Source organism: Sitodiplosis mosellana, unplaced genomic scaffold, assembly GCF_009176505.1.
Source record: "Sitodiplosis mosellana isolate CC-2019 unplaced genomic scaffold, AAFC_SMos_1.0 Smas_scaffold_6162, whole genome shotgun sequence".
In the NCBI taxonomy this organism is placed as follows: domain Eukaryota; kingdom Metazoa; phylum Arthropoda; class Insecta; order Diptera; family Cecidomyiidae; genus Sitodiplosis; species Sitodiplosis mosellana.
Window position 1 is genome coordinate 3,055,563 of NW_022601403.1, and position 20,564 is coordinate 3,076,126.

At 36.4% G+C, this 20,564-nt stretch overlaps 3 protein-coding genes across 3 annotated transcripts; 2 read left to right on the forward strand and 1 right to left on the reverse strand.

Moving 5' to 3' along the window:
• Positions 1-393: 393 nt before the first annotated feature.
• LOC129574420 (WD repeat-containing protein 36) lies at positions 394-4,455 on the reverse strand. The gene is made up of 5 exons (XM_055456434.1): positions 3,369-4,455; positions 3,098-3,177; positions 2,724-2,858; positions 2,172-2,426; positions 394-1,833 (listed from the first exon to the last, which is right to left on the reverse strand). Exons 1-5 carry the CDS (start codon positions 4,256-4,258, stop codon positions 488-490), a joined length of 2,706 nt encoding a protein of 901 aa, XP_055312409.1. The 5' UTR covers positions 4,259-4,455; the 3' UTR covers positions 394-487.
• Positions 4,456-4,975: 520 nt separating this feature from the next.
• On the forward strand, positions 4,976-12,996 carry LOC129574421 (myb-like protein A). Its single transcript, XM_055456436.1, has 8 exons — positions 4,976-5,316; positions 5,771-7,758; positions 9,783-10,421; positions 10,565-10,618; positions 11,035-11,360; positions 11,734-12,244; positions 12,495-12,569; positions 12,682-12,996. Exons 2-8 carry the CDS (start codon positions 6,860-6,862, stop codon positions 12,755-12,757), a joined length of 2,580 nt encoding a protein of 859 aa, XP_055312411.1. The 5' UTR covers positions 4,976-5,316; positions 5,771-6,859; the 3' UTR covers positions 12,758-12,996.
• Positions 12,997-15,573: 2,577 nt separating this feature from the next.
• Positions 15,574-20,442, forward strand: LOC129574423 (ninjurin-A). Its single transcript, XM_055456438.1, has 6 exons — positions 15,574-15,849; positions 18,487-18,797; positions 18,869-18,953; positions 19,659-19,864; positions 19,958-20,158; positions 20,263-20,442. The coding sequence occupies exons 2-6, from the start codon at positions 18,507-18,509 to the stop codon at positions 20,437-20,439; spliced, it is 960 nt and encodes a 319-aa protein (XP_055312413.1). The 5' UTR covers positions 15,574-15,849; positions 18,487-18,506; the 3' UTR covers positions 20,440-20,442.
• The last annotated feature ends 122 nt before the right edge of the window (positions 20,443-20,564 follow it).

Below are 20,564 nucleotides of genomic sequence, written 5' to 3' on the forward strand. Positions count from 1 at the left end.
GCAAGTGAATTTATGCTTGATATATTTTTGTTCACTCTTGAACAGATATGATATCGACGATATCCAGTGTACAGCGGAGCTGTGCGGAGTTCGGCGGAGATACCGTACATACGCTATACGTGTGAGCGAAACAACACTCTTTGCTGTGTTTACATTTCTATTGTTCAATACACATCTAAGTAGCCATGAGCGCACTGCTTCGGATATAGTGTATGTATGGCATCTCCGCCGAACTCCGCACAGCTCCGCTGTGCACTGAATTTCTCCGCAAATGGTTCACATGGGTTGTCGATCCAGAATAAATGGTCATTTAGCTCACGGACATCGTCCAAATACAATCTAAAGAATAAATGACAAAAAAACTAAAAATGAACCCATAAAAAACTCTGCAAATTTTTATTTTTCTCTTCAAAATATTTTTTTTTATTTATTTCCATTAAAAAAAAAGTTTCAACGTCAACAGCATTGTATCATCCAAATCGTGTAATTAATTGGCATAAAGTCGTGATTCGGTTGCGACAGCAATGCCATAAAGGAGCTTATTTTCTAATTTCTTCCATCCTTCATTCTGTGCCGTTTCAATGTCGTGCAGGAATGCCCTCAGTATGGGCTGTGCGATGAGGTAGCGTGAATGTTCCTTCAAAAATAGACCTAAATAACTTTGTGCTAATTCAAAATTACTATTCGACACCAGCATGTGATGGATCATTTTCATGAAATGCAACATGACTGTATCGTTACCGCCGGCATGCGGATCGAGCGATTTGATTTCAAAGTCGACCATCGATGGGCCGAGTGCGGTAATATGTTGAACACAATTTGTAAAATCGTTTGTCTTAACGCTATCATCCAGACAATGGCCGAATTTCGTTAGATTTGAAAAGTGATTGGGTTGATTGAGTTTGGTAATTTCCTTCGTTCCACTTGCATCCTGCTTCTGATCAGACAGATCAAATTGAAAATCAAGTCCGGCGACTGTGGGTAAGAAGAAATTGGCATGTTTTGGTTTATATAGCGCCACCTTTGGTCGGTTTCGCTTTTTCACTGTGTCTAAATTGAGTAGATTTTGCCACCTGGATGCGGCTAGCGTTGACATTGTGATCAGGCTACTGTCGATTTGTGTCGGTGTTTGATAAGTTAAGCTATCAATTTCTGGCTTAACATCGATACCAATTTCATCACGTTCAACCGATGAATCGGTCGAGTCGGGTAAATCAATTTTCGGTGGCGTTGCAAATGGATCGATCGATGTGATGGACACGTGGGTGAACAACGATTTATTGGCCCAAGTGTATATGCCCAATTTGTTAACGTGTGCCGTGGATAGAAAATCACCATTTGGCGATACAGTCAATGAAATGCACGCCGTTTCCATTTGGAAATGATCAATCATATACGCAGATGGGATATCGTACACTTTGATCGAACAGTCCATCGATGCGGTGATCAACCAGCGACTGTCTGCACTGAACGCTGCATCGGTGATTCGAGCTGTGTGACCGGCAAATTTACGAACAATCGTCTTTGTCTCATAATCCAATACGTTTACGGTGAAATTGTCGAGCACGACACAGAGCAGCGCATTCTCCGGATGCGCACGGAACATTGTGATTCCGGTGGATAAAACTAATTTTGTGTGTGGCAAATTGGTTTTTTCACTGAAATTCCAGAATTTCAACACACCATCACTGTCACCCGATATGACCGTTTGATTTAAGCAATCGCTGTGCACACCACGGACGGGCGCCTTGTGTGCCACCTTCTTTCCACCATACGATGCACGATGTATACCTGACTGTATGTTGAATCGCTCCACATCACCGCCCGAATAACCTAGGATGAAGAGATGAAAAATTAGATTTTGAATTTGTTTTTTTTTTGAAGAAGAAGAAGAAGAAAAAGAATGACATATATTTTTAAAATAAGCAATCGATTTTGAGGATTAACGATTTGTGTCTTTGATTTTTTTTAACAAAATCGAGAATTTTAACAGCTTTTAAAAAAGTGCCCAAACACTCGGAACAAAATCATCGACAGATGAACATTCAATTCAATATTAATTATAGGACAGTTTCTAGGCAGAGGCACTCAAATTGATGGTACCCACTCCTAAACACTCATCAGCCCAAAACCTTAAAATGTCGACATTATTTTACTCTACAAATTCTTACCAATTATTACAAAATTTCCACAATGCGTCAACGAAATGCATGTGGCTTCTGCATTGAAATCGGTTCGATTTTTATTTTGGTATTTTTCCGGCACCAGTCGCACTTCACCCATTTTACAGCGATTGAACGACCATGTGGTCGTCACCACTAAGCCAGAATGAATAGCCGCTATGTTATCCCATTCCTTTTCACGCGTACACTCGCTCGTAAACTCAACGATTGGCGGCATTTGAAACGGATCCTCTTCCATTCGATCTGCGATTTTTTTTTTTATGGAACAATTTTTAATTAATGATTGGACTCATTTGAATTTATTGATTGCATTATCCATAAAGAATATTATGAATAACATAATGAATTAGCTTGAACTATAAACACTACTACTATAATAGATTTACTATAGATATTGTTATTTGTAATGACGAGTGGCGGTCATAACGTCCCGGATAGCATACTCTAATAGAAACATGCTGTCCGCTCAGAGCATCATGTCCTCCACTCGTAATTTCTATTTGTCCAATAAAGATTGATGGAAACATTTTCGAATCTTACTTCGTTTCTTTGATGCTTTCCGATTGTAACTGGCACGACCGAAACTTTTGTTCAGTGTTTCCGAAATCGTACTAATGGCACGCAACGATGAATCTTCACCAGAAGACAAAATCCGGCTTCCATTTGCACCGTAATCTGAAAATATTTCAGGAATAAAATAAATTTGGCGAAAAATTGAAAAAATGATAAAACTTGAACAAAGGTCAGACAAATTACAGAAAAATTGTTCATTTTATCGGAAATAATAAGAAAAATTGTATGCCTGGATGGTTAAAATAACAATTAATTTTCACAATAAATATCAATATTTGATATTTTCTAATTCATGTCAATAATTGATGCCCAAAAGATGGTATTTCATGTGGATGACTTACATTTAATACATAACGGTGGTGCCGAATGTCCTTCTCGGATTCGAAGCAAACGAGCTCTTCCGTCGGGCAAATCGAAGATCCTACGAAAAAATACGAAAAATTGATTAGAATATACCAATTGAGAAAAAAATGCTTTGAATATAAAACACAATTGTTGGCCAAAATCATCGAATCGAGAGCAAAAACAATGAAGAATCGTTTCCTTCCATTATTCCTCATTAATTTGTCATCAATTAAATTTAAAAAAAAAACCACTAAAATCCCTCCTTACCACAATTTAATCGAATTATCGGCTGATGATGTGAACAGCAATGGTTCATTGGTCATGCAAGCGGCGCTGGCGATGCTCTGTGTATGTGCTTGGAATTGATTAAAGATGACTTTTTCTTCAAGATTCCAAACGACTACATGTCCATTTGTACTGCCAGTGATCATGAATGGTTGGTTATCAGTGCGAAAGGTGATGGAAGTGACTGGTCCCCAGTCTTGTTTGAATTGCATCACCACTTCATCGTATTTCAAATTGAGCAGCGTAATTCCGCCATCAGCCAAACCAACGGCAATCACATCAATGGCTGGTGCTGGTTCAAGAACAGTAACCTTTGAGTGGAAGGCTTGAAATGTGTGTACCAGTGCGGATTTTTTGATATTCCACAGTTGCAACACGCCTTGTTCACTGCCCAGCAAGATTTTGTTGAGATACGTCGGTGGATGACACACGGCCGTAATTTTAAATTCATTGTTATTGAATGGTATTTCACAGAATTCCGTTTCATTTTGCACGTTCCACACTTTCAACAAACTGTCCGCATCGATGGAGATGAGATGCTGCACACCAAACGGTAACAATAGATACACTTTCTTTTCATGACCCTCGAAATGATGGCGCACAATGTTCCCAGCACGCCATGCAAATATTTGCGAACCAGCCGCCGTGTACACAAACCGATTGTCCGATGTGATTGCGGTGATATCCTCGGGATGCAGTCCGCTCACACAAATTAACCGAAAATGATTGGCACTGTACACGTGAAACACCCGACCAATACTCGTTATTATGATGTTTTCTTGGCGCCGTGTTGCAAATCGCACCGTTGCCGGCACATGATTACATATCAAACCCAACGAACGATGCCGCTGGAACAATTTACTATTGGGCATCTCAGTTTTTTCCACACAATTCGATCGATATCGCAATTCAGTTCAATTTCAATAAAAGAAAATTCGGCCCGGTCAAACTGTTTCACAATATTTCAGTTTTGATTCACATGTGTTTCTTTTTGATTTTGACACATTTAACACGTGAAATGTGTGACAGTTGAACCATGATGGTGTGCATTGGTTGTTGTTTATGGTGTGAATTGGCGTGAAGTTCACCACAGTTCGATTGAAACTCAACATGAAATGAGCTGCAATAGTTCGACTGAAATTAATACGCATTTGATGGAGAGACGAATATTGATTCATTTTTTAAACGGAAAAATTGACGAGGAATTTTTTCATTGATTTTTTTTCTCTAAATTTTGCATTTTTACGGCATTTAAATGAATTCTTTGATTTTCGATGAGTTTTTTTTTACCTTTTTCATCCTCTTCTTCTCCTCCATCGTTCGTCTCATTTGTAAATGTATGCGAAGTACGGACACCACTCATTGTTGCTACTCAATATTCGCCACATGAATGGAGACGCCCCGTTTTTTCATATTGATTTGGTTATCCGATGAAAAAACCCGTTTTTTTTTTGTTATTGTTTATGTGTATTCAATTCGTGGAATAATTTCAACCCCCTTATATGTACTGAGTAGCGGTGCTTTGCGCATGCCTGTATTTCGTTTCCCTTTGAACTAATGCAATAATAGACGTTTTACACCACCGAATCGTGTATTATGTTTCCCTTCATGGTACACAAGAGTTGAGAGGGACAAGCAAACCAGAGTGCATTTTTTTGTTTTCGAAAATCCAAGCCAAATGCAATTTCGTTCATTTAAGATTGGTCAATTAATTTGCTGTATCAATCCAAAACGACACACAATTATCGACGGTTTAATCTGATTTCGTTAATTGGATTTTGGTTTTTTAAAACGAAATTGAAAAGTTATCGACTAGAAAATTCCGTGAACATGACGTCGATGGCATAGAGCACACACCATGAATCTGTGCAATTGGATTGAAGGGAAAAAATCAATAATCACCAAAGCATACGACTCGTACTAAAAGCAGGTAAGAGTGTGATTTTTCACAACAATTTTCTTTTTTCTTCGAATGTTTTTTTTTCTTTCTGTCGTAGATAAAATCAAAAAAAAAGTGCAAAAAAAAACGAGAATAGAACCAACAAAAATACACTTGTTAGTTCCACTTGAACACCAAACCAGAAAAAAAAAGAAATTTTCTTCAGTTCTTGTTGAATCCTATATTTTGCTTCATAATTTTTTATTCTCAAACCACATACACAAAACAATAACAAATCTCTTTTTTTTGGTTGTTTTTGACATTTTTGTTAGACACTAGATTTTAACTTGTGATTTTTTTTTTGTTCGTTTTGGTTTCTAACACCATATTACCTAATCTCTAAATGGATTGCAAAAAAAAGACAAATTTTTTAATTAAAATAAAACTGTTTTTTGTTTGCATTCGTTATATTGAAAATGCGGCATATATTTGATTTTGGGAATAGTTTGCTTTAGGACACGAGCGGAATATGAACTTCAACACACACTCAAATCTTTATCTCGCACACAATGATGTGATCTCTCAAAAAAAAAATTCGACAAATACAAAGCATTCATGTTTTGCCTTTCGGCCCAAAATCTTTTTTTTTTTTTTGAGCCGAAAACCACATCTGAATCGAAACTGAGCAAATAACTCAACAAAACCATACAAATCACAAATGTCTTCCATTTATTTGTGAACAATTTTAGTCTTAAGCATATTTATATATATATATATATTTGCGTATACACAAAAACAAACGTGACATGTAAGAATTGTAGAGCGATTCCAATTGCGCCTACATTGAACAAAGTCTTCCATTTTATACATAAAACACAAAGAACAAATTCAAATCTAAATCTTAATAAATATTGCAATTGTTTTAACTATTCAACGTCATAAATATTTGAACTATTTTACATTCGACTATTTTATACTCGATCCATTGTTGCATTTTTTTTTCTTTCTTCATTTCATTATTGAAACAAAACAAATTGAGAAACGACACAAATTTAATAAAAACTATTCAACGATTCTTCAAATTTATAAATAAATAAAACGTTGAAACGTGGCGAGTACCCAGGTACGTCGACCGAATAAAACATAAATTAATTCTGTTGGAATAGAAAATTCGATGTTGCCATCGAAGTAGAAGAAAAATAATCGATTTGTCAGTCGAAGAACAATTCTTCGGTCAAAAAACGATTTTTCAATCGAAAAAAGAAGAAAAATTAGATTCATCATCTAAATAGACCGGAAATTTCGATTTGAACGAAAAAAACTTCTAAAAAGTACAGAAAAATTCGATCGATGAATCAAACGCCGAAAAAATCGGTTAAAGAAGTAAACCCCAAAAAAAAACTTCGATTGACAATAAGATCAAAGAATCGATTAAAGCGCAAAAAATCGTTTAAAACACAAAAAAAAATCGATTTTTTCGAAAAAAATTCCATTCAATAATCGAGCAACGTGCAAAGTTCAATTTGTTGATCGACACAAATTTCCCTCTCTCACACGCACACACAAACTCTAAATTCGGTTACAAAAAAAAACAATGGAAAATTTGCGAAAACAGCCTGGTAAAAAGTTGAAAAATGTAAATGCAAGCCAATTGTCATTGGCTGCATCGTCAACGTCCACGGCTGCCTCATCATTTGCCTACAAGCATTTCAATTCGACCAACAATAAACGTCGAAAAAATCGTAAGAAATATTTCGAGCATGATACGCGAACGCGTACCATTCGAACGTCGGTTACACCGGTTGATGCGGCGGCAGCCATAAAAAAGATCAAATTCAATAATGAAATTCGTATCGTTGAAACGAAATGTAATAATAATGATGTGGATAGTAGGGTTAGAATGCGGAAGAAAAAAGTGGCCAACAATCGAAAGCATACATGCAACAACACCACCACCACCATTGCCGCCAACACCAATACAAATGCACAAAAGAAACGTGCAAAACAGTTTCGTCGCACGGCGAGTGCAGCATCGAATGCCGCCAATATTCAATCAACGACGAAAAAATTGCAAAAACAATTGATTGAAACGCAAAAAAAGTTGCAACAACAGCTGAATGCCCTGCAAAAGCATCAACGCGAACAAAATCATTCGTTTCTTGCGCTGCTTCATTCAAATTGTGCATCATTGCGTCCAAGTGTTAAGCATGATACTAACAGTAATGGTTGCACTACCACCACCGCGACCACCAACAGCAACAACAACCACCACCACCACCATCACCAACACCATCATCACAACGACCAACTAACCCAAGCGAACTCCTCACAAACCCAATCCACATCCATTGCGCCGTCGACTTTGCTCACAAAAACAAATCTAAATCCAACAATCCCATGCTCTGAACATTATTTTACACACAATTTTTTTACGGATCAAAGTAAATGCTCAATCGATAAAATGGCAAACGGAAACAAAGCCACGGCTATTAGGTAATCCGAATGAACTCATTTCAATACATTTTGACAAAACTTATACTCTCTATCTCTATCTATCATTGTCTGTTTCTATCTTTGGTTTTTCTTTATTACCATATTTCTTTTCCGTTTGAAATTTCAGGCTCGTTTTTCTTTTTTTTTTTTTTCAAAATAAATTTCATGCATATTTTGAATTGTTGCCTTCTAGTTGCGTCTATTTCTCATTTTCTTTTCCGTTCGATTGTGTAGCCGTACAAGTGAAATTACCGCCACCGATGCACATGTCGTACTTATATTTAACAAAACGATCATATGCTCTTTCTTTTCCGTCGCTCATTTTATTTTCTACTTTTTTCGCCTTCGGTGTCATTGTCTTGATTTGTCGGTGTATACTTTTTTATTCATTGAAACATTATTTGGTTTAAATCGATATTACTTCTGTTTGAACGAACATTGCTTCCTGATGTGCATGATAGTTTTTTTCTTTTGTTTGTTTGGTACTTTTTTTTTCGTCATGATTCAAACCAGTTCCAAATCATGCAACTCTCTATTCAATTCAGTCAGCACCACCACTTTATGATTTATCGATTATTGTTTTTATGTTGACAGTTTTTTTTTACATTGTTTTCGTCCTTTTTTAGCACTACATGAAATGTAGGGCTATTTACTTGTTTTCATTGTTTCCAATTGTGTTTGTCCTATGTTATATACGCCGGTTTATTCGTCAAATGTGAAATACAAAGCAACATAAAGACAAAAATGAAAAGCAACGTGATTCATCGCTCTGAACACACTCGGCATGACGTTTTCTTCGTTCGAATCATAGCAGAAGAACGATTCTTCAAGGTTATGAAGAAAATTCATATAAGAATCATCATAAAAAAATTGAAACGCTTCGAAACTTCGAAACATGGTCTTCGAGTAAAAAAATTTGAACGAAATCTTCGAGAAGAACGCGATTCGGGCAAAATCTTTGAATGAAACACGATACGAACGGTATAATAGCTTTGATAAGGAACATCGTTAAGAAAGGAAAGAAACGAGCAAAAGAAACGTCGTCATCAACATTGACTCAATATATTGTTCTATGGAGCTTCAATAGTGATTGGCGAATAATGGATGGCTTCAAATGAGATATCGTTATAGAAACGTTTCCAGGAAACGTCGTTGAAGAACGAGCTTCGAATGGAACGCTAGTTGAAATGCAACACTTGACGACGTTTTAAGCAAATTGAGACATGTATCCCAATGAAATGTGTCAAATTTCATCGAACCGAGCGTAGAATGTTCTATAATGACCTCTGGTTCGATTACAGCTCGAATCGACACCAAGCTGATTGAGCCTTTTAATCAACGAGTTTATCGATTACATCCTTCATAACATCAGTTTAATCAACGCCACGTGAACCAACGCACACATTAAAGTGTCTAAATGCTGTTTTTACATTATTCTCGGCCAAAACCGATGGAATTCCAAATTATTTGCTTTTCCTTTCTTTTTTGCATTAATTAATTAAACATCGAGTTGCATGTAGACCAAATGGAGACTTGCCATTTTTTTTCGTTCCAATTTTCTCTCAATTACTTTGAGTTTTCCTTTATGTTTGAAATTTGAGTTGAAAGTTCCTAATGGAAACTTTCCATATTCAAAGTTTCCCTTAACATTTTGTCGGGGCAACATGAGAAAAAACAGAAGACATGAAAAAAAGAAGCAAAAGACGTGTGCACCACCGGCTACAGTAATAAGTGTGATTGTAAAAAAAAAAGCATGAAAAGCGTTCAAAAGCTCAACGAGATCGTTAGAAGAAACGTTTCTTCTTCTTCATTTTTTTTTCTGTTGGTTTAAAGAATTTTTTGGTTCGCGTTTAATGTTTTTCGTTCCGTGTAATTAGTTTTCAGTTTGTCTGAAACGAGAATTTTTCCCCCTTCGACCACCAAACCCTCCCCTGTCACACACTCAGAACCAAAAAAAAACCAGAATCCAAACCAAGCAAACATAAGCAAAGCTCATCGCATTTCGTGTTTATTTCTATTCGCAGAGCATTTACTTGTGAATCGAAAAGTAAAAATTGCTCGGTGTCCAGAACAGACCCGGAAGCCAAACTGATAACGTCGCCAAACGCCAATTTGTGCACACATCATCACTGCAGCAGTTGCAGTGCAAAGAGTGTAGCCGCCATCGGAACAGTTGCCGCCGTTGATACCAAAAAGCCAAAGATTCACATTAAAAAGCCATTGTTGAAAAGCATCATTCTCAGCACGAACAATTCAAGTGTGCTGAATATTAAACGGGAAATCGACATCGATAGCAACGAATGCGATCGATCTGTTTGCCCAATTGAATTTCGTTCCACGACACCGATGACTAAAACACCGGATACAAAAACACAACCAATCAATATGCAATTCACTGACACCAAAAAGACTAAGCAAATCAATTCGTACATTAAGTCAAATGACCATTTTGTACAAGAAAATGCACGTTCATATTCGCCACCGCTACCAGCCAACCATCCGAGGTTAGCATCCATTGTATCAAGCGATGCTTCAAATTCCACTGCGGTTGCACTGGCAAATAGCCATGCAAGACGATCACATTCGTCGCGAGATCGGAAATGCAGCAAAAAACGCAAGAAACGACAACGCTCCTATTCAAGAGAATCACGGTCCAGAACACGGTGAGTGGATTCGAAAGTTTTGTTAATTAGGATTTTGAAGAAAATCATGCCCTTTTTTGAGACATTTTGTGAACTTTCTTGAATTTTTGTGAATATTGAAGAACAACTTTTGAGTTAAATCAATCATCTTCACATTTAAACAGGTCATACTCACGTTCACGGTCATCATCACGGTCCAGAACTCGATCAAGATCCAGGTAAGGTTGACTTTTTGATAAAAACGCATCCTTTTATGGAAATTTTTTCTACTTTAACGAAACATTCGTCATTTTTCAAGATTTTCTCATCTTACGCAAGCAATTCGTTCTTGAAAATAATTTCGGCGCTGATTGAAATAACTTTTGGCATAATTCAAACTATTGGATAGAATTTATGCTAAAAACAAAGCAATAATTTTCATTTTGGAAACGCTTTTCTTTTGGAAATCTAGAAAAAAATGCTTTTTTGGGTTTTTCGTTTAAAAAAATCATTAACTTTGCATTGGAATTACATCTTTGGTTTTGTATTGGAATTATAGTTCCCTTCGACCCATTTTTTTTTTTTACTTTTTTCCAAATCAAATTGAAAATGTTCCATTTTAAAATCTGACAAAATCTCCATTTTCTCCACGCAGAAGTTACCGTCGTCGCAGTTCACGATCTCGATCAAGCAATTCCGAATATGAATCGCGGCGTTACAGTCAAGAGCGAAAAAAGAAATCACATTCGAAGAACAGAGATGTCTTCCGACGATCATCGAAACGGGATGAACGAAGTAGTTGCGGTTGCAGCTGCAATTGCACCAATTTCTGCAAAAAATCCGCATCGAAACATTCCACATCTGCAATTAAATCGAAATCACCGTCGAACGACAACGCATTTAGTTCAAAGCAAAGCAACGTCTCACCATCCGATAGCAAAAGCAACAAACGATCAACCACATCAACTGCTGATGCGAATGGTATGGGCGCACTTTTGAAACTGAAACAAATTTCATTGAAATACGATTGAAACAATTTGACCTTCTTTTTTTAAACGTCTTGAGTTCCGTTTCAAATCTCACCCACGTTTCTACGGAATTTTTGTTTTTATTTCCATTTTAAAATGAATTTTGTATCAATTATTGTTTTTTCAACTTTTTTTTCAATTATTTTTTCTGATTTACGTTATAATTTCGATTTTTTTTTTCCTTTTTTTTCTTTTTCTTTTCTTTCTTTTTTGGTTATTTTGTTATTCTTTTCTTTTTCCTTTTTTCTTGCGTCTGTTTCTACTTTTGCTTTGGAAATTACAATTTACCGGATACAAAAACTAAAGTTGTATTCGATTTTGTGTAGGTTCCACATCGAAGAAGAAACCCGTGCCGATCAGTAGCGGTGTTCTGCTTAAACAGCAGCCAATAGTGAAATTGCATTCATCGCCAGCCACTGGAAGTGATACCGAGAATGAGGTCGATGATAAATTCGATCGCAAATACGAAGAGCTGTTGACATTTGAAACGAACGAAGATGAACGCCGTGAACAACGTCTATTAAAAGCATTGTCAGACATTGCGGCAAAAGCAAAGCAAAAAATTCAATCGATAAGTGAATCGAATGTGACCAAAAGTGTGCATGCCGATCGAAATCACAACGATCGTTCGGCATCGAAACCCATTAAAACAATTAAAATTTGTGCGAAAAAGACGAACGATGCACGTGATGATCGTCGTTCCGAGCGACAATCCCCGCAAGAACGATTTGATGATGATTTTTCGCCACACGATAAGAAACCACCCAAACGAGATTCGTCGAAACGATCGCGGCGCGACAGCTACAGCAGCACCAGCAGCAAAGAGGAAAAGTCACCGTGAGTTTCAGTTCATTTTCTGTTTTATTTATTGAAAGAACTTTTTAGTTGATATCGAGACGAGGCGCTTATTTATCATCGCAAGTCAGTACTGTCTCGCACAAATTCATAAAAACTGACTCGCGAGTCCAAACACAGAGAGTACAGCGTATTCATAACAAATTATGCTTCTAATTGCTGGAATGAAGCAAAATAATTGATAAGTAAATCAAATTTGGAATAAAAAAATGTTTTTTTTTTAATTTTTCAGGCGCTCGTCCCGGTCACCGTCGATTCCACGAAGACGTGGATCACCCAGTTTTCTCGATCGACGCCGAATCACGAGGTAATTATCGACTTGCATTCTTATTTCAGAGAAGAAGAAAAATGAAACTCAGCTTTTTTTCCAGTCGAATCAATAATTCGAAAAAAAAAACCATTTTTTCTGCTCGTTTCAGCGCGCGTAAAAAGCCGATTCCATACCAACGATCTTCACCATATGACAGTTTGGACGACGAATGGGAATCATCGTAAGCAGTAAGCGGGCGCTGTGCATCAATGACGATAAAAATTGCTAACTTCAATTCGATATGATAACTCATTTAAACATACTCAATTAATACAAACACAATCTATCAAAGCAAACAAAAATGGCAAAACAATTTGTGAAACGTGTTGAATTTCACGCGTTAATTTTCATTTTAACTGAATTTGTGTGAAAGAAGAGCGGAATGGAAACAATAAATGACATTTCAACAGAAGTTTAGAGCAAATTAGATTTGTTTGGTTTTCGTTGTTTCGGAGCATCGATACTTTTCTTCAAATTCAGATTTTGAAACAAATTGTTTTTATCGCGAAGAGAGACGCTACTCTATTGATGGTTTGAAGAATGCAATTTAACGAATTCGCACAGAAAAACGGTATGGTATTTTGGCGTTCTCCCTCAAAAATTTGCCATCGAACAAAGTCGATACATACGATTCAATAAGCAAATTAAATGAGTTCGACTCACCATTAGGAATTCACACCATTTTTTGCAAACTAACCTGAATTGAGCTTTGAATTTGGATTTTACATCAATCTAATCATGTCGATCAACAGATCTTATGCCTTTACTCACCAGAGGAAACCAAATTGAGCTCCACACTATGTGTGGCTCAAAAATGTACTTATACATTGCGTATAGTAGGCCTTGACCAGTTGAACATCTTTAATTAGAACGAAAACTAATTTTAATTCTTCTCTAATCGTAAGTCAGAGTCTATTCACCTTTTCAAACAAAAATTTGGTTAGAAGCATATATGCTAGTCAACATTTATGCTGCGATTACCCCGTTAATCAACTTTGATCATAAACCTAAAAAACCGACGTGAAAATCAGAATCATACAATGTTTATCCATCGTATACGCAACCTGTTTCACAGGCAATTACATCAATTAAACTTTTTCTTCAGCTAAAAGTTTTGCATGCCGATGCAGAAATACTGACCGAGAGATGGCGTTTTAAATAATGACTAATCGTTTAGTAACGTTTCTTTGTTGTGGAAAAAAAACATTTCGATTTCAATCCAATGGTAATTCGAATCGATTCAATGGCAATAAAAAAGGATTATTGTTCGAAAAGAGCAGCACCTTTTTTGCAAATTCATTTCATAGTTTATTCAAACTGGATGATTGAAATGAGCTCAGTAAATGTAATAAAGTATACTTCACTCAGCTCTCTATAAAAGTGCATAATAAGACAATGAGAGGTCAATGCATCATGCCTAAAGCCTTGCCCAGTTCATAGTTGCCTTTTTGCTTATTTCTCGTGGAATACTTAATAGGCGCCGAAATATCATTTCGAGGAACGAAGAACTCTTCATTCACATTCAAAAGATCAACAAATTCATTTTTTTTTTCTTCAATCAAACAGAATAAAAACAAAGACGAATTTTTCAGTCAGTCAAAGAAAAATTCATTTTCAGCGCATTATTTATGCCTCAAAAAGATTTTGAGTCAAAAACAGACTTTAAATCATTTCTCTTCTCTCAGAAAAAACAGAAACTAAACGGAAAATCCATTTTACCATCCACCCATCATTTTTCACGAATCGCGAAAATGCCGTTTCCCCTTCGCAATTTTCATTGACCCATACGAAATCGATATTCGTGTGGTTAAATCGCAAGCTCAGTCGTTAGCAACGCATTGGACTAAAAACCGTTGGAATGTTTGATGAATCAGCACAAACCGAACGAAATGTTCAACTGGGGGGCAATTCAACACTGACGTTAGCCGTCGCTCCAAAACGAGGAGTATCGTTTAAATCGCGTGGATGGTTCGAACGGTTTGCGTGCGAAACACATCGAGTACTCGATTCATGAAATTAGAGTGGAGTTACGCATCGGTTTTTTTCTCACTTCAAAATTCCATATCGGGTGAGTGCGATGTAAATGGGCACAACCACGACTATATTTTGTACACATGCTTATTCACAGCCGCATGGTATACGGCACAATGGATTCAATTTCATGCAAATCATCAATTATTTACTGGATTTTGGTGCAAGGCACAAGGACCGTGTAATGCAACTGCACAAACCACTTGTACCGAGGAAATTCATTGCCGTTCGCGGAAATTTTGACTTGAATTTTTTTACTTGTGAAAAAAATTGCTCGTCTGACTTTCTTGATTTTCTGTCTTTTTCCTACCCTGTTGTCTTCCTTTCCGTCAGACGCATTTTTGTTCTGACGCTCTTGTTTCATCCAAATTCACCGTTCGAATCAAAAGTATGAAGAAAAAACCATCAAAATTTGAGCGAAAAAAATGATCGCAATCAAAAATATATGCATGAAGCGAAAGGAGTGCTTCGTAAGCACGGCTTTCTACGTAAAGTCATTGAACCATCCAGAAGTTGAGTCAGAAATGACACCAAAAATTATTTCATCTTCCATCGAAATTCGGCAATTTGCTTTTGTTTAGTGTTTCGCATTGATGCGATGTGTATTCACGGTGTTCAGTTCGAAAAACCAGTTGTAAAATCTTAATTCTACGATGTTGTTCTGAGCGAGTCGAGCGTATGCGTGCACACGTGTGTGTATGTGCCGAGTGTGTCGGTGATGTGTGTGCCGTGTTGCGGCAAGTATATACAAGTGAAATCGTAACTTTACATGCTTCTTCTTAAGCCTTCTCTCTCCCTCCTCCCTCTCTCTTGCTCTTTCTCTTTCTCTCTCCTTACTCTCTTAATGAGTTTTATTTCGTCACACACACACACACACTCGAAGGCTTGTGCGAATGTTTTGTGTTGTTTTTTTTTTGTTTTTTCAATAAAATTGCTAGTCTCATCCGCCTATGCTTGGGATACATACATTTCTCGTCGCTGGGCCTTTGTTTTAACGACAACGACGAATATCGAGTCAAGAACTGCATGCAACCAACAATAATAATACACAATCCGGTTGAACGTTTTGTCAGAGCAATTTCAGTTGAATTCGGAGCATTGTGCCAGCAACACACGAAGAACATCGAGTGTTGGTGTCATTAAGCAAGCACAAAACTACAACTACCCATAATCATACTGACAATTTTTATAAACAAAGATTCGTTTAAAATTTACATAAAAAACCCGTTTATTTTCATCACGTCAGGTAAGTTGCATGGGTTGAGATTGGACATGAAACACATTGGATTGGAAATATTACCGAGAAATGTTGAACCTTCAAAGTGAAAATTATGTCAAATTGTTCGATCGTGAAACGGTTTGAATTTGTGCGATAGTTGGTCAAGTGGAACATCTGTGTTTGTAACGCATTTCCTGAGACCTTAAGTCGAAGCCCTGGACTAGCGAAATAAGTAATCAACCTTAAATCGGCGAAATAAACGCGGAAAATTCCATCACGATTTTTTATGATGAATCTAACGAGTGAAGACCCAAAGTAAACACATTAGTTGTGATCTGGCAATTTGATTGTTATTTATTCCACGACTTGAGAACAAAGCCGTTTTTCTTTTTAATTCTATGAATCGAGTGTGCAATGATTATTTTCAAAGAGTGCGCGCGATTCGATCGATTTGGAACGACAACAGCATAGAAACAAGAAGCTCGAACATTATGTAAACAGAAATGTACAATGTTGCCGATGGGGCGTCCGGTCAACGACGACGACAGCGTCTCGCGCCAGCGATAAGACGCAGTGTTGTTAAACAAAAACTAGCAAGTTCATTCTGAGATACTATAAATAAAATCGCATTGAGAGCCCGGCTTGACTAACCGATGATCATTGCCACCGACTGAAAAAAAAACTCGTATGACTACTGAGTCGGGTTGCTTGTATTGACAACACGACTGCATGTTTATGTTTATTTGAAGATCATGTGTAATTGCAACTGAACATATTCGAACTGAACATCATTCACTGATGCAGTCGGCTTTGGGTTGTCTCTTTCAATGTGTATTTTTTTTCTCGAAATGAAAAGGCTCTTTGGAATAATGAAGTCACTTTTGGCATTCCAAGAAAAAAAATTTGAGCTACCGGAATCGCCTTGCAATTATATTTATTTCGATATGTGATGCCCCTTGCTGAGATCACTCCGAAGTGAGTCGATACATTTTTCTTACAAAATGATACAAAATGCTTCTTGTGAAACGCTACAATACGATGAACGATGCCGCCAAAATAACAAACTCATCATCATCTGGTTCATTTGAATTTCAACGCGCTAAACTAGATTTTTTTTCAACAACGATTCCCAGTGACTTTTTTTTCGACGTTTGTGCCTATTTTTAGCCACTCGACTACAATCGATTTTTATCAGCACGAACAACCGTTTTTCAAAACAATATAGTCAACCGTTTTTCAGATTCTTCAAATATTCACAATCGATGATTCGAATGACTAAAACGACCGGCGATTTGAATGATTAGAACAATTTTGTTGAGTCGCTGCTCTCGATGAGGTATGCTCAAAAGTAGCAGGAGCATCATCAATAGTATATTGAATTTTAGATTGTAAACGTTTTGGAAAGATTGAGATTGTATTTGGACGATAGTTTTGGAATAAAAGCGATTAACTTTCCGCCAGAATTTCCCATTGGGATTCATTTCTTTCTGCACATAATTTCTATTTTTTGCGTTTCAGACATGTTTTTGAAAACAAACAGAATTGTGAAAACCAATCTTTTTTTTTGATGGATTTTTAAAGTCAATTTCGTTTTTTGTGCGTTTTGACTCTATTTTGCAGATATAAGAGATGAATCTTTTTTCATTCCCATCAAGAATCATTTTGTTACATTTAAAGACAAAATTGTTGGGCACAACCAATTTGTTCGATTGAATTAGACTGTGAGTTTGCTTTTTTATGAATTCTATTGGGTCGAAGTTCAAACTTTCAGGTGTCAAACTTTACGATTGTCGAAAGTAGCAAAGCGTCGATTGTGCGATGAGTAAACATATCGAATCGCAACTCGTTAATTGATCAAGTTAACATTGTTGGTCAAACAGCCGAATATTTGTGATGCTCTTGCTTGTCGACGTGTAACACACGTCGTGTGTCAATTTTTAAAGATAGAAATGAAACCGACTTTAGATGGGTTACGATAACGATTCACCGACCAAAAGAGAAAAAAGAAATTTAACACAAAAAAACTTCTTTGTGTCGCAAAAATGATGAAAAAAACTAAACTGGATTTGTCAATGTATTCCAAATAACCGTAAACTCTGTATTTATTTGCTTCGATATTTTCAAACTGGAAACGTTTTCAAGTACTAAATGGACAAATTAGTTATTGAATGTAATGGACAAATGATTAGTAATCATTGACTACACTTGAAGCTAAAAAAGGTGTTTGAATTGAATTATTTCATTCGATGTAATTCGCATTAATTTAAGTAAAACTAAACTAAACTAAACTAATTTCGGATTCAGTTTTGAATCGCATTTTCAAGTCAAAGTGTGTATCAGTTGAAATGGCAGTCCAGAAATGGAAATGCGTCGTCAACTGAAACGCACTGAGAGATAAAGTAAATAGAAACAGAAACAGAAAACATACTCGATTGTGCATTACAATACGCCTTAGTTGCAGCTGCAAACTTGTGCGAATTGCATTCAACTTTGATATGTTCGCTGACGTTTTTTTTATGGTCAGAGTACAAACTCCATTTCGTACCGGAAACGAGAGATAAAACTCCTTTGTATTTTAATTATTTCATAAAAATTCGACGCATAAATGTTATTTACGATGTTCTTATTGTTCTTTCCTTCATTTGAATTCTTTTCCATTTCCAGATTGAACAGTATTCGTAAAAATGTCGTCGACAGGGCCTGAACAAGTGACGATTGATGTGGAACGTTTGAATGATCATCCGGAGACAAATAAACAGATGGATTCACTGAAAGCGGGTGAGATAGCGACCGATGGACGCCATTCAAGGGGTCATCAACGACACGGCAGCAATGGTAGTCATCATCACAGTCATCACTCGCATTCCGGTGAAAGTGATGCAGAAGACAAAAATCGTAGTCGGCGCTCACGTCGAAGATCCAGGTCTCGATCACGTTCACCGTCACATCGCACCAAACGAGCCACAGAGAATAGTGTAAGGACATTTTAAACGTAAAATAATTGAACATCCTAATTTAAAAAAAAAAAAACAAATTTTGACTTCAGGTCCCATCAACGGAAAAAGATGTAGTCACCAATTCACATGATGTCGAACCGCTTCTTGTGACAAATGTTCACCATACAAAAAAACGTAAGTCAACCAACACTTGTTATATTTTGCTTTCACATGCACTCGACACTTTATCTCGATTCGCAGTTCGGCTTTAGTTTCGCTTTTAATTGGGAGATTTTGTTGGATTTCCCATTGGAAATTCGATTCGATCAGACTTTTTCATTCAATTATACACTTTATTTGGGAATTATTTCTTCTTTTTGATTTTAATCAAAATTTAATTTAATTTCATTTTTAAACAAATCTTTTCAAAGGGACTTTTTCTTGAGGAGAAGATTTCTCTTATCAAAAAGTTGATATATTTCATGCCAAATGACTCTTTATTAAGAAAAACCAAGATTGTTTATCAGAAAGAAAAACCACGAATGAAGATTTTTTATCAAAAAATTATTTTCGTTCAAGAAATGTTTTTTTTTTCTTGAGGGAAAATCTTTGTTTAATCTTCTTTCTGATGAACAGTCATGGTTTTCGAATGAAAATATCATTTTTTTTTGATAAAAATAAACTAAAAGGATAAAACTATCTCAACCAAAAATGAAAAATTAATCTTTCGACAGATTGATCAATTGAAGTTTCAATCTTTTTTTTTTAACCAAAATTTGATTATTTTAATTTAAACACGTTATTTTTATTTTAAAAAAGCATCATTTTAATTTCGTAAAATTGACGCGATTTTTATTTCACACAAAAAAAAAATCCACTGCACTTGCTTTCAAAACGCAGACACTGAATTGGACGAGGATGATTCAGATGATAGTGTGACGCAGCATGAAGAAAATCCAGGTGTAGATGATGGTTTTTTTGTAGGTACACGAGCCGAAACCGATGAAACAAATGACAAATTCCATCCAAATGTGAATCACAACAACAATATCCCGCACGAAAATCCATCGACATTCCCCTTCGGACCCGGCTTCAATCCGAATGTGGTAAAGAAATAACACCTTTTTTGGTCATTGGTTTGCGTTTAGTGCAATTGAAATGAAGGCAAGGTGTGACTCATATTATTTTTGATTTTGCAGATACTCGATGCGAATGGGAATCCACAAGTTGTACCCGATATCAATGTTTATCAACAGAAAAAGAACCTGGCACAAGGTATGATGGACTTGGCATTACTCTCAGCCAATGCAAATCAATTGCGATACGTTGTCGAAACCTACCCATATCATCCGTACTATTGGTTCAGTTTGATTTCTATTTCGATCAGCTTAATTCTTCAGGTAAATTTTTACATTTTTTTGCAAGAAATCACATTTTTTTTCTTTTTTTTTCAATCTTTTTTCATCATCCATTCTTATTCTGAATCGTCTTTTTTTATTTTCAGGTTGCTGTCGGTGTTGGATTGATCCTAAATAGTCGATACAATGTAAAGAATAAGGAGCAAATTTGCCGCGCTGACAAAGTCAACAATTTAACCGTCATTGGCATCTTTCTCATCACCGCCGTGAATGTGTTCATTACAGCGTTTGGAGTAGCTCCGTCAGAATCGAAACCCAATTAGCCTAAGTCACGATGATAACCAGTGCTTTTTTATCTCTTTTGTTTTTTATCCGGAAAAATATCGCATATTTTTTATGAATTGAAGGCATTTTTAAAGTCAAATTAAAGATTTTCATTTAATTTTAT